Genomic DNA, 18,185 nt, shown 5'->3' with positions numbered 1-18,185 from the left:
GCATTTAACACACACAAGTGCCCCTAAGAAAAGCCATGAACCATAGAGCGCTCTAATCCGTCTCTCTTCAAATCCCATCAGTATGTTAATGGTCCCCGATCAATATCCGTCCTTCAGAATAGAACAATTACAGTTGTCACTACTAAAGCAGTTTATTCTGTCATAGATATTTGCTCTGTCAAAAAGTATTCAGGACAAATATTTTTATATATTTTTAAATAATTATTAAAGATGGTAAACATGAGTGAACATGCCCCTCCAGCCACATGTATTCATGGTAATTAATCACATAAATCCACACAAACAGCCAACAACATTGATCATGTTTATGAACTTGTTTATATAGATGAAGCAATTAGGTGCACAATCATACTCAAATTAAATAAATGTTTGGATATTGTCAAGACATCCAAGAAAATCCACAATACCACAAAAATTATAAATATTTATCGGAATAGCAGTTAATGATGAAAGTAAAAAATATATATAAATAAACATGCATTTTTAGTGATTTTTTGTTTTCCCCAGTTGGTCATCAAAGTCCAAAACATAATACAGAAGAGAACAAGCCTGATGAAAAGCAGGGCGATTATAAAATGTGTCATTGGGTTCATGTGATGAGCTTTGTGCAGGTGTGCAGGATCTCCAGGCCGTGAAGTTCTCGAAGTGTGTTCAGGTGTCTGAAATGATAGAAAGCAGAGTGAGAGAGCTGAAATCCAATTAAAACAGCACCCGTAAAGACCCACAATCTCAACAAAGTCACAGCGCTCTGTAGCCTGAAGTACATTTCTAAGAGCAAAGAGAGTTGCTGCACTATATGGACGATGACCTCCAGCAGCACAACATTATAGCGTGGAAATAAAAAGATGTCCACACTTGACTGTTACACTGCTGTAGAGATAAAACCCTTTCCAAATAAAAAGAGAAATACTAAACGTGCCTAAAATGTATAGTAGAGCCAGCCAGAAGGGCCAACGTGTGCATTCAGACAGTATTCAGACCCCTTCACTTCTTTCACATTTTGTTTGCAGCTGCCCTTAAAACTATTTTAACCACTGAAATAGAATGAGAGTAGAACAGATTGCTGTTGTTATTCCACTAGTTAAAATAGAATTGGCTTTCAGCACTGTGAATTGAACATAGAAATAAAACACTAAGGTGAGAGGTCACCTGGGTTCAGATCGACACAGCTTCCCCAGAGCAATCGCAGCATTTTGTTGCACAGCTGTCCTCTTAGCGTCCCCTGCAGCATGGCGCAACAGCAGCAGCACAATATCAGTGCCCAGCAGGGTGCTGCCAGTCCCCTCCACTTCAAAGCAGTGGGCCAAGCACAGGGCTGCGTTTCCTGTCACCATCTCATCACAGCTGGAAGCCAGCAAATGGCGTAAAACAGACAGTTCTGTGCAGAACGATAAAGTAATAGTGAATAAACATTTACATTAAACAAACTCACATGTGATGCCATGAAATGAAAGTAAATGAAATGATATACTGCACACACTCACATGCAAGTGGTGCATATGAATGTAGACACACACACACACACACACACACACAAACACACTTCATTTGCATATTAGGTCAGCGCTAAACGATTATTCATAAACTAAAGAGCTTGAAAAAAGTGATGCTACTGCTAACATGTCAATCATTTCTTACTTTTATCAGACTTCACCAGTTCCTCCCGCGCTGGGTGACTGGCAGCAGTGCACACTGTCAGAGTCTTAATGGCATACTTAGTGGCAGTCTGCCCTGTTCCCTGGGTAGGCAGACAGAAATAACCATGAACCGTTAAACAAGTTTAAAGTTTGTCAACTTTAACTCGGTGTCAACAGAAAACTGACCCCTAGTGGAATAAGAATATTATTCCACAGGTAAAATAGAAACAAGTGTTGATGTATTCATAAGTACAGTTACACACCTTCAGCAGCCAGCGCATGGTCCGGACCACATCCCCCTGAATAACCTGCTGAACTGCCTCAGGAGACTGAGGGAGGACAGTGCTCAGCACGCCCGTGGCTCTCTGGAGGACAAAGAAGAATGGTGGCATTAGAAACAGATATAATCAAAGAGAGAAAAGTAGAAGACAACTGCAGAGAAATAGACCCAAACAGCTCCTACTGGAGACAAAGACAATGGGAGAGTGTAGTTGGAAAAAAGTGGGGAATAGGAAAAGAGAGAACTGTGAAATCAGTATGCGTTATGGAGCGTCTTTGAAGCAATAAAGTACAAAGATTCAATTGTAAAAATGGTGAGTGAGTTGCCTGAAATCATCTTTGACAGAACATAAAATTATAGAGAAACTTTCAAGGGCAGGATAATAAAAAGAAAAGGTGGGAAGTAAAAGAATAAGAGGTCACACATGGCCGTGGGTGCTTGTTTTGTCTTGAAGAAGGGATCTGTTGATTCACATAGTATTATGACATACAGTAATTAGAAATTAAATTACGTATGTGTCTGTCAATAAAGGCGACAAACTAAGTGTATTTAGTTTGCAAATTAGTAATTTGTTTTTGATAAAACATAATCCTCCCTTTTAACCAATACACTGATTAACCAACTGAGAGCAAGGCATTTTTTTCAGGAGTTGGTGGAGACCAAATCAGAGCTTAGAGGCTACTGAAAACTCCAACTGCAGCTCCAATGGTAATGTAGATTCATGTCTGTTACTTTGTTATATTTCCTAGTGGCCAAAAATGGATTAATGCAGCTTGAAAAATCTTGCTGCATCAGGTACTGCATACTCAATGAACTATTAAGTATTATTTTACCAGCAGACTGTTCACACTGAAGTATGCTCAAGTCACACAACATCAGTCAACATTGCAGCAAGTTCCCAGCATTATTGGGATAAACTGACCTCATATTAGGAATCTAAATGGTGACTTTCTTGCATGAAAAGCACAGAAAAAGCTAAAAAAAAAAAAAAAAAACTCACAAGACTGACGGCCGGACTCATGACACCCAGACACATTGCACTGTGGGGCAGTTTAATAAGTTCAGTAAGCTCATGTCTAGACAAAAGTCATATACTATGCAGTGTGAATGCTCTACATTCTAATTTTACGCTGTGAATAGTATGTAAGTATGCAATTTCAAACACAGCCCTCCTCTCAAGAAAGCTAGATGAAGTTTGAACCTAAGTTCAGTCAGGAGTCTCATAACTTCCTTTGCTGACATCGTAAGTAGCAAGTTGGGCATTGTTGTCCTCAAGACACAGCTGGCTAAGCCCCCAGAAATCCTAGCTTTCCAATTCATTGCTGACCTGTCATTGCAGCGTGTTTCATTCTGTCTAGTCATCCAGGGTACACCATCCATCCATCCATCCATTTTCTTCCGCTTATCCGGTACCGGGTCGCGGGGGCAGCTGCCTGAGCAGGGACGCCCAGACTTCCCTCTCCCCGGACACTTCCCCCAGCTCCTCCGGGAGGACCCCAAGGCGTTCCCAGGCCAGCCGGGTGACATAGTCACTCCAGCGTGTCCTGGGTCTTCCTCGGGGTCTCCTCCCGGTGGGGCATGCCTGGAACACCTCCCGAGGGAGGCGTCCAGGGGGCATCCGATGCAGATGCCCGAGCCACCTCAACTGGCTCCTCTCGATGTGGAGGAGCAGCGGCTCTACTCCGAGCTCCCCCCGTGTGACGGAGCTCCTCACCCTATCTCTAAGGGAGCGCCCCGCCACCCTGCGGAGGAAGCTCATTTCGGCCGCTTGTATCCGGGATCTTATTCTTTCGGTCATGACCCAAAGTTCATGACCATAGGTGAGGGTAGGAACGTAGATTGACCGGTAAACCGAGAGCTTCGCCTTTCGGCTTAGCTCTCTCTTTACCACGACGGACCGATACAGCGACCGCATTACTGCAGCCGCTGCACCGATCCGCCTGTCAATCTCGCGTTCCATCCTTCCCTCACTCGTGAACAAGACCCCAAGATACTTAAACTCCTCCACTTGAGGCAGGAACTCCCCCCCGACCTGGAGGGAGCAAGCCACCTTTTTCCGGTCGAGAACCATGGCCTCAGATTTGGAGGTGCTAATCCTCATCCCGGCTGCTTCACACTCGGCTGCAAACCGCCCCAGGACATGCTGGAGGTCCTGGCTCGAAGGAGCCAACAAGACCACATCGTCCGCAAAAAGCAGGGATGAAATCCAGTGGCTCCCGAACCAGATCCCCTCCAGCCCACGGCTGCGCCTAGAAATCCTGTCCATAAAAATAATGAACAGGACCGGTGACAAAGGGCAGCCCTGCCGGAGTCCAACATGCACCTGGAACAGGTCTGACTTACTGCCGGCAATGCGAACCAAGCTCCTGCTCCGGTCATACAGGGACCGAACAGCCCTTAGCAGAGGGCCCCCGACCCCGTACTCCCGAAGTACCTCCCACAGAATGCCACGAGGGACACGGTCGAATGCCTTCTCCAAGTCCACAAAACACATGTGGACTGGTTGGGCAAACTCCCATGAACCCTCGAGCACCCTGCGGAGGGTATAGAGCTGGTCCAGTGTTCCACGGCCAGGACGAAAACCGCATTGTTCCTCCTCAATCCGAGGTTCGACTATCGGCCTAATTCTCCTCTCCAGCACCCTGGAATAGACTTTCCCGGGGAGGCTGAGAAGTGTGATCCCCCGATAGTTGGAACACACCCTCCGGTCCCCCTTTTTGAATAGAGGGACCACCACCCCGGTCTGCCAGTCCAGAGGCACTGTCCCCAACTGCCACGCGATGTTGCAGAGACGTGTCAACCAAGACAGCCCCACAACATCCAGAGACTTGAGGTCCTCAGGGTGGATCTCATCCACCCCCGGTGCCTTGCCACCGGGGAGCTTCTTAACTACCTCGGTGACTTCAGCCCGTGTAATGGGTGGATGAACCTCTGAGTCTCCAGCCTCTGCTTCCCCAATGGGAGACGTGTCAGTGGGGTTGAGGAGATCCTCGAAGTATTCCTTCCACCGCCCGACGATATCCCCAGTCGAAGTCAGCAGCTCCCCACCTCCACCGTAAACAGTGTTGGTGGAGGGCTGCTTCCCCTTCCTAAGGCGCCGGATGGTTTGCCAGAATTTCCTCGAGGCCGACCGATAGTCCTCCTCCATGGCCTCCCCGAACTCTTCCCAGACCCGAACTTTTGCTTCAGCGACCGCCCGTGCTGCAGCACACTTGGCCTGCCGGTACCCATCAGCTGCCTCGGGAGTCCCCCGAGCCAACCAGGTTCGGTAGGACTCCTTCTTCAGCTTGACAGCATCCCTTACTTCCGGTGTCCACCACCGGGTTCAGGGATTGCCACCACGACAGGCACCGGAGACCTTACGGCCACAGCTTCGAACAGCCGCGTCAACAATGGAGGCAGAGAACAAGGTCCATTCGGACTCAATGTCCCCAGCCTCCCTCGGGATCTGGTCAAAGCTCTCCCGGAGGTGGGAGTTGAAGACCTCCCTGACAGAGGGTTCCACCAGACGTTCCCAGCAGACCCTCACAACGCGTTTAGGTCTGCCAAGTCTGTCCAGCTTCCTCCCCTGCCAGCGGATCCAACTCACCACCAGGTGGTGATCAGTTGACAGCTCAGCCCCTCTCTTCACCCGAGTGTCCAAAACATACGGCCGGAGGTCAGATGACACAACCACGAAGTCGATCATTGACCTCCGGCCTAGGGTGTCCTGGTGCCATGTGCACTGATGGACACCCTTATGTTTGAACATGGTGTTCGTTATGGACAAACCGTGACCAGCACAGAAGTCCAATAACAGAACCCCACTCGGGTTCTGATCGGGGAGGCCGTTCCTCCCAATCACGCCCCTCCAGGTAACACTGTCGTTGCCCACGTGAGCGTTGAAGTCCCCCAGTAAAACAATGGAGTCCCCAGTTGGAGCACTCTCAAGTAACCCTCCCAAGGACTCCAAGAAGGCCGGGTACTCTGCACTGCCGTTTGGCCCATAGGCCGAAACAACAGTGAGAGACCTATCCCCGACCCGAAGGCGCAGGGAAACGACCCTCTCGTTCACCGGGGAAAACTCCAACACATGGCGGCCGAGCTGGGGGGCTATGAGCAAGCCCACACCAGCTCGGCGCCTTTCACCGCGGGCAACTCCAGAGTAGAAGAGAGTCCAGCCTCTCTCAAGGAGTTGGGTTCCAGAGCCCAGACTGTGCGTGGAGGTGAGCCCGACTACCTGTAGCCGGTAGCGCTCTACCTCCCGCACTAGCTCAGGCTCTTTACCCCCCAGTGAGGTGACATTCCATGTCCCCATGGCTAGAGTCACCGTCCGGGGATTGGGTCGCCGGGGCACCCGCCCAGGACAGCCACCCAAATCCCACCGCACCGGCCCCTTCTGAACCCTCCTGCGGGTGGTGGGCCTACAGGAGGGCGGGCCCACGTCGCTCTTTCGGGCTGTGCCCGGCTGGGTCCCGTGGGCACAGACCCGGCCACCAGGCGCTCGCCTGCGAGCCCCAACCCCGGGCCTGGCTCCAGGGTGGGGCCCCGGTGACGCCAATCCGGGCGACGTGAACGTCCTCGATTTTAGCTTCTTCATTAAGGGCTTTGGAACCGCTCTTAGTCTGACCTGTCACCTAGGACCTGTTTGCCTTGGGAGACCCTACCAGGGGCATTAAGCCCCGGACAACATAGCTCCTAGGATCATTCAGGTGCTCAAACCCCTCCACCACGATAAGGTGTCGGTTCAAGGAGGGGTCCAGGGTACACCGTTGATTCTAATCCCTTAACCTCAGATTTATGTTATGCCATCATGCTTCATTTCCCAGAACATTATGCCATCTTCATTTGACTATTCGGGCCGTTTTACATTCTCCCTGGTAAGTAATCATTACCTTAGGGGGAAAACTAGGCCATGTTTCTTTTTCCCCTCCTACTCAGATCAGACACCCCTCAATTGCAAATGTCTCTGTAGAGTCTAAGTACCAAAAACGCTGTTAAGACTATCTCATTACACATCAATAGTTTATAATAAACATTTATTTTTTCTTAATTTCCTTGTGTCGCCTGATTGAAATGCCAAAACAGCCCAGCAGCAATGATTGCCACTTTTGGGCCATTGATGTAACCCTCATAATACATTATAGATGCAAGTGAAGACAAGACAAGGGCAGACAAAAACATTAAAACATTTTTAAAGGATGTCGGCAGGTGACAATGAAGAAAAAGTTCCAGCCAGACAGTGAGTGAGCACTGAAACAGGGTAAAGCGACAGATGGGTGGATGTGAGGGACTCTGAGGGCATTTCATAGGTAGCGTGAAACTGCTGTAACAGCCATTAGCACACACAACAGCACCTGGAGCTGGAGTTTTAATCAGCTGTAATGACACTTATATAGGATCCTCTGAACATTATGGATTGCTGTTACCACCTTTTGGGGCACATTGCCAGTGAGCTTACAGGGCTTAGAAAAGGCCCATTACTCAAGACGGATGTCTTTTATTTTTTCTTCTTACCTGAAAGGATGGTTTTATGCTTTTATGGGATGTATGGAAGTTTGGAAAACAAACAAGAGAAAGTTTTTGACAAGAGTGTTCTGACACAGAGAGAGCCAAACATGAAAGGCTTACGGCAGCTGTGGTACAATGAAGCAACGACATACATTATTGTGTAGTGAAGTGTAGTGCAAAAGTGAAGTTCGCTCACAGTAATGACTCCTCCATCACTATCCCTAAGCAGGCCCAGGCAGCAGTGGCAGAGTGAAACAGCATGCTCCTAAAACACAGGGACGGAAACATGCCAAGACCAATTTTCACATACATTTCACCTCTCAATAGGTGGCATCACACATCATGGTTCACACAAATGTCTCCTCATCTTCCCTTGTCCACTGGCTTTTCATATTATTTTTACAACGTGGTATATTCTCAAGTGGTGTGGTGTGAATCTTCCATGCAGTGCCCCACACTGAATGACAATTCAGCTTAACCTGATCTAATCAGCATCATAATATTATCAGTTAGTACCGTGCCCACTGTTAAGATAACAAGAGATAAGACAGAAATTAATTTTGCACTAATATATCTCCACCCCAGGCAAAGTAATATCACACATCTCTTGTCTTACCTGAATGACTGGCGAGGTGACAGCTGAAAGGTTGATGATCAAACCAAGCATTGGGTAAAAGACCTCTTTGTATTTACACACACTGCACTGCTCCTGCAATGACAGCCATGCAATGCATACAGTGAGTATGATCTGGTAAAACCAGACTATATGTATAATGTCCAACTGTGCCATTCAGTCACTAAACAGTGTTGTGGCATCTTAATTCAACTGAACAAATGATATGTGCTTTATATGCAACAAGGTTAGTCCGTAATGATACTAACAATGGCGACCACAAAAGCCTTCCAACATTCTGGATCATGAGTGAAATGGCGGCTGATGACATCATCTCGAGCCAGACAGCCAATTGCTGATATTAGCGATGCAAGAACATGCCGACTGGACGTGCTGACATTCGTCTGAAAGAAAGGAAGAAAACAGATGTTCACATAATCACACTCTTTGATATTCAGTGCATACTGTATATCAACATGACACTTTGTATCTTCATTTCTTACCAGTAATGTTGTAAATGGAACAATGACAGAATCTTTAATCACGTCCCTTATCTGAATGCAAAATCTGGAAGAAAACATTATAATATATAATATTCCTATAGTACCTGTAATATAGACATACTATGTACATAGGTATATATGTAAAAATGGTTCCACTGTTAAATAGCAGTGTTGTTAAAATGACCACGAGGTGGAAGGGAGAAATGTTGCATCATCAGTTCAAATTGTTCACAGCCCAGCATGATGCAAGGAAGCAAAACAACAACTCCTTCAACTGAGCATGTAAGAACCAACAAATATGGGGGAAAATGAGTTCTTAGTGCATTAAAGAATCTGTAGATAAGACATAAAAGCAACTGTGCAAATGCAAATACCTTCTGTGAATCTTTTAGGAGAGATTTTCTAAGAATCAACCTGGAATTTTGAGCTGTTGTGCAGTAATTTCTACAACAAAAACATCCTCGAAAGCCCAACATTGATTCAGCTGAGCTTCAACACCGACGAGAAACCCTCTGTAGGATATAACACATTTTTGTTGAGTAACTCTCTGAGTTATAGACTGCGAAAATTGATCTCTCCATTTCACCGCTTGACACCTCGACTTATTTCCTGCTGTGTTGTCGAGCCTGCGTTGTCCTCTCATGTCTTGTTGTCATGAGGCGCCAGAGAGAAAAACAGGTCGAGAATGCCTTCAAGTGACATTAACACTGGCATAGCACATGTTGAATTATTAAAGAGGCCGCAGTTTCCATTTTGCCTTCCATCATGATGAAACAATCGATTTTAAAGTGCTTTTAATACATATGGATTTGATGTATGGGAGGATAACAGGTTGTCTGCTGGGTCAAATGCCAAATTCTGCAGAGTATCTGAAAAATATGTATAATTTTCTGTGTTGTGAGGGAAATGACTCCGGTGTAGGTGTTTCCGTATTACTTGTTTTCTGATGCAAAGTTCTCCAGAATGTTGACTGCTGTGTTTTCCTGCTGCTGCTTTTGCTTTGAGATGCATGCCATGAGGTTCCTCACCAACCTTTTGAATCCAGACAAAGGACAGAAAGAAAAATATATCTGTAAAATCATTATGCTAAAGAGGAGTAAAATATTATGTATTCTTCCTAATTTTCTGAAAATCCAATTGCTTCAGCTCAGATATTATCAGACATGCATATGATAAGAAATCACTCAGTGTAATTGTTAAAGCGTCCCAGATCAATGATATACAACATTTCTTGAAATCTCATTAAATGGACGTGGCAATTAGAGTGACAATCACAAACATATGGCCCAGGGCTGACCTAAAGTCGCTCCACTGGTTTCATTAACGGGAACAATGAGGAATGAAAATAATGCCAATACTTATGAGAAATGAGAGGCGGTAATGGAATAATTAGAACATACAGTAAGCCTACTATCTCTGTCTACATACTGGTGCATTGTTATTCCAGCTATGTGATCGCTGTCTTCCATTGCATTTGATGACAACATTAAAAAATGACTTACATGTGCACATTCAGGTTGTCAATGGCCAAACGTCTGCCATGTGGCATCTGTGAGTACACACATAGTAATGCCAGGCATTCTTTCTGCACAGCAACATGCTCTGATGTTAACAAGTCAACAATGGACTGTCTGGAGACCGGGCACTCCATCAACATTTTCTGGTTTTCATCTGAAAGCAAAAAAGAAAACATGTTGTATTCAAAGAATGAGCTCACTGGGCACAGTGTCCAGTTATGTTTCCAAAGTGTGTGTACACAATTACATGAACATTCAGTTGGCATACTTGTGTTAATACAGAATAAATGCTTTGTCGTTCATATGGTATTAATACACACACACACACAAAGTATCACAGTTGGCAGAAATGTGCTGAAGCCCACACAGCTTGTGTGTTTCAAGTCGAATAAAGGCTTGACAAAAGAGATGGCTTAAAGTATCACATTGACAGGCTGTGCAGTAATAACACACTGTAATAATAGAGTATTACATGAGCAGCCCAATGATTTTTTCCTGCTAACTCAGTGAGAGCAAATTACTACATGGACAAAGACAAAAAGAATGATTAATTACATACCATTTTCACGACAAATAACCCTCCATAGTTTCAGAACAGACACGCACAACTCCTGGCTGTCTGGATCCTTTGTTTTCTGCAACAGGCAACTGTGGAAGAAATAATGTGTTTCTCTTCAAAATTACATAATACAAATCAAATTGAAATATATCTGTCCAATATTTAAAATGTTATTTACATGCTTTTTTCATCAAGTTCAGACTGCAATTGTATTTCACTTTCTAATGTGTGTGTGTTAATTACGGACAACATAGAAAGTGTTACTAGACAAGTTAATAATAACCTTAATGATCTGACTTGAGGGATTCATTATTTGTATCTGTGTACAAAGCACCAACATTTCAGGGTCAAACACAGGACCTTTGCTCATTTCAGCGTGATTATTTTTTCCTATCGCACACAAACCCAGCGAGAGAGTGAGCGAGGGAGGGTGGAGAATGATCTCTCTAGTTTAGGCCGTCATTGTGTCTGTATGCCCCCGTCTCTGGGTCCATCTGTCAAAGCTCCAGTGAGGGCTGACGGTTACCTCTCCCTCTGGTCTCCTTACCTTCTCACTGTGTCATTGCTGCTGATGATACTAAAGCCATTGTTCAGTCTGAAAAGGGTCTGGGCTGTACCTGTAGGAGAGAACAGTAGATAGCGTAAGACAGAAAACTATGAATAATCACCGGGTTTTAGAGAAACACAACACAGACCTCTTTTAGTTTAGCGTGCCTTGTTTACCGCTTTACAGTCAGAGCATAAGAAAAAGAATAAAACAATAATTTAAGAAAGGAAAGTACAGTGAAGAATGGTGTATTCTCAACTAATAATGGGTTGGAGTATACAGGAAGTGGAGCAAGGCAGTGATGGAGCACTTTAAGGGGAGAATGTCAGCCCTGCTGAGGTCCTTTCATTGAGAGTTATGTAAGTGTTGCCCTTTCCTGTCGAATGGCACTGCTAGACAGGCATTATATCATTTGACAGTACACTTTTATTCATCTCAATGAAGAAAAGAGGCTGATTGGATAAGAAATGGTTGCCATTCTGCAGTGCGTTACAAATACTGATGCAAGTTCAAACAAAAATAGTTACTGTAGCATTACACAGTTATGTGGTGTTTATGCAGCTTCATGGTTTACAAAGTGACAAGCTTCAAGTTTCACTCTTGGCTGTGCGGTCACAGTACCTGAAGTTTTACAAAGTCTTTTTGAGAGAGGCAATGAGGTGGAGCATGTCAGAACAATACGAATACTCCTGAGAGGGCCATTGCCCTTGATTTACTGTTAAGTTGTCTTACAATAGTTGCAATGTCTGCCTTTTGGCAATAGCTAAAAAAAGAGTTGTATCTGATGTGTGGAGTTTCAAAGTCATTTCTTAGGTCAACAACATTTAAAAAGATATCAGCAGCTGACCGAAGAGGGCTGAACAACCCGGCTGCCTGCCTACAATGGCCCTTTTCATACAGTAGAGGACTTGGTAAACAAATATTGTGCAATATCTTTTGCATAACAAATTTTACAGAAGCACAAGATCGCAATTCTGCGAGGGCATGTTCCTGCCTTGTCTGTTTGGTTCCATTCATCGGAAACCTTGAGCACCAAGCACTGTGTAAGCTGAAGCTAGATTTGTCATCTGTAGCCATTTCCCTCATTGTGATGCACTATGGGATTTGTTGTCTCTTGTTTTTATTAACTTGATGAACAGAGGTAGTGAGGACCAAGCACGTTTTATACGCTGTTTTGTCTTGATCTGGGACATTGCTTTCCCCTGACACTAAATAATTCTTGACACCCTGAAATATACGACATATAAGCAGTGATTGTCCCCGGCATGTTCCAGGGCCCCTGTATATCTTAAGGGCCTAAGGCTAGCCAGTCATAAATCTATAAAGCCAACAGACAGGTGCCACCATTCACCAGCTACTCTAAATCTGACAGGGTTGAGTGCAGGTAATACCACTGAGGTTATGGAATGGACACCTGCTCTCACAGGTGTTTCATTATATTGCACCCGAGACAGCTACAGAAGGCTTAATAGTGTTCATAGACATCCCATAACTACCCCTCTCTTTACCTGCTCTCAACACCAAACACAACCCTGTACCTTCAATAAAAGCTATTACAATATCTTAAAGTTCATTATTCATCACAACATCACTTAACTGATGGAAAAGCTGACGCTGCTGACTCTGAACAGCCTACTCAGCAGTTCAGCAACCAGATTACATCATCGTTTATACACCAAGGTGATGGCTAATTCTGCAAATTGAGAGGATCAGTCACAAATCAGATCATACCAGCACTGGAGGTTTCATTTGTTTTTCTTGAGCTGACAATGAAGTAAAAATAAAAATATAATTTCTATGCACAGCAATTTTTCTGCAGCTTTTAAATGTCATAGTGTTAGATAGGATATATATCCTCCATCTGCACCGTGGCTGAACACACCAGGCAGCACTGAGGTTTTGCTCTTTCAGTGTGGCTTTATGCTCTCTATATTGGCAATGTTCTCACTGTGGCAAGCAAATGGAGCATGACCAGAAACCAGTGATGGACAGCATTAGGTCTCCCTTCTCTTCCGTTGTCATAGAACTAGACATGAAACAATCAGATTTTAAAGCCCTGCTTCACCTGGTGCCATGCCCCAGTAAGTACGTAATTCATCTCCAAAAATGTTTATATCACTTCCTCTCCCTGTGTAACCTTGTAATAAGTAATGAAAACTTGGATTTTCTCACACTTTATGGTGAACAAAGAACATAAAAAACAGAGAAACCTCTTAATAAATCCTTTAACAAACAGTAAGACTATAACAAAACATATATTTATAAACAAATTATTATTTAAAATATGTAAAGTAGCACGCCTACCTGTTGTACCATGTGTCTGGGTATAGTGAGCAAGCAAGCATACATTTCCACCATTTTTGGATTGTTCACTCACCATGGAGGGGGGGGGGGTTAAGTACTGTATGAACTCTATTTCCATTTTTCTTACTTTTATACAACCTTCCTAGACAGAAGGCTGATCATTTTCGGATCAAACACCGAACCAGGAAATACAGTGGGCGGATCATTGAAGCAGTTACCAAAGTAGGAGTAGGTACACAAATAAAAGGACAAAGATAATTGTGCCAAGCTTCTCCCAAAAGAACACTCACCGTCAGTAACTGTTTGTGACAGAATCTCCATCCCTCCCGAGTAGTACAAAGGAAGCTTCCCGGGTCTGAACATCTTCTCCAACAGCTGTGGTATTCTTGTGACATTCCCCTCTCCCCTGTCAAACTCTTGCATTGCATAAATCTCCTGACTGTTTCTCCTCTCTTCCAAATCTACCCGGGTCAGGTATTCTGCATGGAGAGAACAGAGGAAAAGAAAAGAAAGCAGATTGTGATCTGACAGAAAGTGTTTTGATAGTAGTAACTGTAGTTTCACATTTACAGAAAGGAGTGAGCTGTAAATCTCCCAGTAGTGCAACAGTTGTCCTGAGAAGACCATCCCACTCGCCTCTTGCCATAAACATGCAGCACCCGAGTCCGTTAGGCAAGTAGGCATGTTGTAGCCTCACCTCTTGGATAAAAAATATTTGCTTTACCTTTTGCCATCTTTTCCATTGCAGGTTCAATTTCCACTATCTTTTCAAAGCAGTTTCTGGACTGCAAAAAAAAATAAAAAATAGAGTTCATCAATGGACATACTTAACTTCTAAACTCAATATCAATACAATTTTGGTCACTCCAAAAAACTGCAGTATCTCAGTAAAAGAGTGTCATATGTAGAAAACGATGATGCACTTTACAAAATGTGTATTAAACAAAGATGTTATTCCAGATATCAATATTAAATAGTATTTTCCTCTGGTTGGAATAAAATATGTATAAAAATTATATTTTTTATACGATTGGTGTGAGACCAGGACTGCTTACTTGTACTCTATTCAAGGAATACATTCATTATACGGTCATGTTTCTGCTATCAGTGGATGAAATGCTTTTTATACAAAATAATTATTTCAAAAAGAAGCATGATATTATAAAATAGAGGTAATCATTCTCACCTCCTTATATTTCTTTAACGCCTGGTATGCTTTCCCCATGTGTAGGTAAGCCTTCGTGCACTTCTCATTACACTGACAGAGATAAAATGATCATTGGAGTGTTTTAGTTAAAGCACTTCATCATCAACACATCCACACAATGGTGATTTAATGTTTCTATATTAATTACTAGAGTAGAGTAGACAGTGTTATTAATAGTGTTGAATCTGAACTTTCAAAACACTCTCCACTCCAGAAATGTGCTACAGTGATATGATGAAAGACAATAAACAGTTTTTAAAAGACTCATTTATCATCCAAAACTAGTTAGAATGTTTCATTGTAGATTTGTATTTGGCTTGAGGGACCTTAAAAAAAACATAGCTCCAAACAAGCTACCAAATTTGGAGGAAGACATAAACACTATTCATTTTTGTCCACTTTTTCAAACTTTTTCTCTCCAGAGAACATTCTGCACTGCGGATGACCTGTATCCTACTATGTATCACTGCTTCTGTTGGAGTACAGTGCAGGATAGAGTATAGCCCAATGTTACACCACTCAAGCCATTTTCCTTTTAAGCAGATCTCCTCTGAGATCCCAGCCTCACATAGACTGGTGCCTCAGATGACACCATGACGAATCAGGCTGCGGCTGCAGGCCTTACCTTCAGGGCCCATTCACAGTCACTCACGGCCTCCTGGTACTTCCCCAGCTTGATGTAGGCCTAAGTAGATTTAAACATTGGACAGGTGGTAACTGAGCATCATAACAGACAAAAAAATAAACCTGGCCTTACAAAGTAGAGAATGTGATGAGTAGTATAGCATTGTTTGGTTATTAATATACCACAGAGCATACTTCCAAGATGTTGGGTCTCTGAATATTTACTGTACAATTAAAGTTACACATGGCCATAATGACATTCGGATTAAAATAGCTGCCAGCCCTCAGGTTGCCTTGAGTCACATAACAACATAACAAAAGCAGCTCTGTTTCGAGTTTGTCTTCTTTTGCCTTGAATCAGGGGATCAACTCATTGGGATTCAATTACAAAACACAATCTGTGTTGTTGCAAAACATGTGAAGGACGAAATACATAGTTAAAGATATTCACCTGTGCACGATTGGTGTACAATGGCTGCATGTCCCGTAGTTCAGCCAAGCCATCACTGTAAAACTTCACAGCAGTTTCATAGTCTTCTCGAGCATAAGCTTCATTCCCCTTGTCTTTGAGTGCTGCAGTGACACAAACGGTAAAACATTTAAAAGGACGTATTGCTAGCCTAACAGAGCAGTAAGTGCAATAAACTGTTCAATCTTTAAGGGACAGAGAATTACACACCAGTTGCCTTTTTTGCGTTTGCAATCCTCCTTACGCTCCTGTCTTCAGCATCTCTCTCCATTAACTTCATGAAACTCTCTGGTTAAAAAAAGGTAAAGTTCTTCAGCAAGAGTACTCAAGGGAACAGGGAGGAAGCAAACTCAAAAGTTAAGCATGCAACACATTTCAAATGAGCTATAGCCAATCAAAACCATCTGATTCATAGAACTTCCAAAGGGTACTAACTGTGTGGGATTAATAATAAACATGTTGCCCCATAGACAGATACTGCTCTAAATGCATCTTAACTCTTATGGATGAGTTGTTCCTCAGGCAGAATTGAAAGAAGTGTTTATTTAATGAAAAGCTGTTTAATATGGCGTATTTAACTAGCTGGGACAAAAAGAAAAAGATGTGGATACAAGAGACACATTATGAAGATAACTACAGTGACATCTCAGTTTATAAATGTGTCACATGTTAACTTGGGGCTGGCTTATATGTGCATGCCTTCTCCGAAATTGTTCAGTGGATGTAAGTATTTCTATAATGTAGGGGCTTGGCCTCCATGGCCTACATGGCAAAACATACAAACACACTTTGCCACCCTTGAAACTAAAATTCCAGAGGAACACTGTTATGATAATAACACACTCTGGACAACATATTTTTCCTGCGATGGCATATGGTGAGTCACCTACATACCAAACAGATGCAGTTGATTAAAAAATCTCACTGTGCCTCAGGAAAATGTCACATCTGCTCTAAACTTAATTGCAGCCACATAAATATAGGCCCCAATGTTATAAGAAACAACTTACTTGTTTCTACAACTTATGTATTTTTGTTTGGCACAGGCGTGTTTCAATTCAGTGCAAGAAACAAGCTAAATAACCCACTCACCTGGACTTCCATTCGGTTGACCCTGTAACACAGGAAAAGGATGATTGAAATGAATGTAAATAAAAAAACCTCTATAGTCACTTCTTACATGACAAGTATGGGCAAGGCAGACAATACAGAGAGAGCAACAAAGAAAGACAGGCAGACGGAGGCACAGCCAGAGTGAGACAGACTGAGAGGGCAACTGTACGTGGGCTTACCAAGGAAGGCTGACGGGGTGGGTTTGTGTTGATTGTAGTCTTATTGACTTCGGTCCTGCAGGGTTCATCCAAGGCAGCAAGGTAGCAATCAGTGCTATCCATTGCTTTTTGCTGGACTTCCACATCAGAGGATTTAAGATCGTTCACTAGCTCACCTAAAAATAATGAATTACACATTTTACTGTACATGCTTAATTTGCACATTCAATATACATATATAAAGTCATCACATATGTTGTAAAATGTACATTTTGTATACTTGATTTTCTGATTGAAGTTTCATACAATTCATACAACGTTACACAACTTTATAAAAGTGGACATAACAAAATAGCCTACCCTCAACTACAAGGTGAGAATAATACAGTACATTTTATAATGTAACTGTGTGTCTTGTTATTACTCATAAGGGGTTGATTAATTATCTGTTAGCTATAGCGTGACATTAACTGGGAAGTGGTAACGTTAATGTGTAACCACAACAATGGTTTAAGTGAGTGGTAACTTTTTCTGCATTAGCTAACGTCACATAGTGAAACAATACGTTACTTATTTTAGGAGATTTTAAAACCTTTTAGCGTAATGTCTGTGGTGAAGTTTAACACATATGCTACAATGCTACATTTGTTTGTTTAGCTAGCTTTGCAAATTAAGAATGTGAAGCTAGTTAGCCAGTATTAGCTAGCAATTTAAGCTAGCGTCTATAACGTTCACCGATAAATGACTCACTTATTTTGTCAACTTTCTTCAAAAAACTCTTCAAGTCTTCACGGCTGTCCATCATACTTTTGCCCTTTCTACCCTGCTTGTATTATTTAATAAGAGAGGTAGCTCTATTTCGTCGTAGACTACGCTGAATTTACTTCACACTGACTTCCAGTCAGAAGTCAGCGTTCAGTTACTACGGTGACGTGATGCCTTCATTGACACTCGTAAATTCCTCCACTACACACTGTCGTCATGCTACAGTATACCAAAGATAAGCAAGTAGAGATGTTTTTGTGTGTAGAACCTGTCCAACAAAAACTAAACAACGAAACTAAACGGAATGTCCTTTACCAATAATTTATCAGTTTGTCTTCACTGAATCGTGTCACAGAAGTAACGTTATCCAGATGTGTA

General features: G+C 43.1%; 1 protein-coding gene across 1 annotated transcript; it reads right to left on the bottom strand.

Annotated features, from left to right (window-relative positions):
• Window positions 1-315: 315 nt before the first annotated feature.
• On the bottom strand, window positions 316-17,937 carry ttc12 (tetratricopeptide repeat domain 12). The gene is made up of 21 exons (XM_084019428.1): window positions 17,793-17,937; window positions 17,064-17,218; window positions 16,864-16,885; window positions 15,982-16,059; window positions 15,754-15,875; window positions 15,304-15,363; window positions 14,658-14,729; window positions 14,196-14,256; window positions 13,762-13,950; window positions 11,168-11,237; window positions 10,621-10,709; window positions 10,047-10,215; window positions 9,481-9,576; window positions 8,545-8,608; window positions 8,311-8,445; window positions 8,045-8,137; window positions 7,625-7,693; window positions 1,922-2,023; window positions 1,660-1,759; window positions 1,171-1,399; window positions 316-680 (listed from the first exon to the last, which is right to left on the bottom strand). Exons 1-21 carry the CDS (start codon window positions 17,845-17,847, stop codon window positions 611-613), a joined length of 2,100 nt encoding a protein of 699 aa, XP_083875554.1. The 5' UTR covers window positions 17,848-17,937; the 3' UTR covers window positions 316-610.
• Between the last annotated feature and the right edge of the window lie 248 nt (window positions 17,938-18,185).

Source organism: Eutrigla gurnardus, assembly GCF_963514095.1.
Source record: "Eutrigla gurnardus genome assembly, chromosome: 10".
NCBI lineage: Eukaryota > Metazoa > Chordata > Actinopteri > Perciformes > Triglidae > Eutrigla > Eutrigla gurnardus.
This window is presented reverse-complemented; position numbering and strand designations above follow the sequence as displayed.

Excerpts from the sequence above, each read along its gene's own strand:
- ttc12 (XM_084019428.1), bottom strand. The coding sequence starts at position 17,847 with ATGATGGACAGCCGTGAAGACTTGAAGAGTTTTTTGAAGAAAGTTGAC. Across the intron at positions 15,364-15,753 it reads TGTACACCAATCGTGCACAG|GCCTACATCAAGCTGGGGAA; the intron begins GTGAATATCTTT and ends AAATCTACTTAG. Across the intron at positions 7,694-8,044 it reads TCACCTCGCCAGTCATTCAG|GAGCATGCTGTTTCACTCTG; the intron begins GTAAGACAAGAG and ends CCTGTGTTTTAG.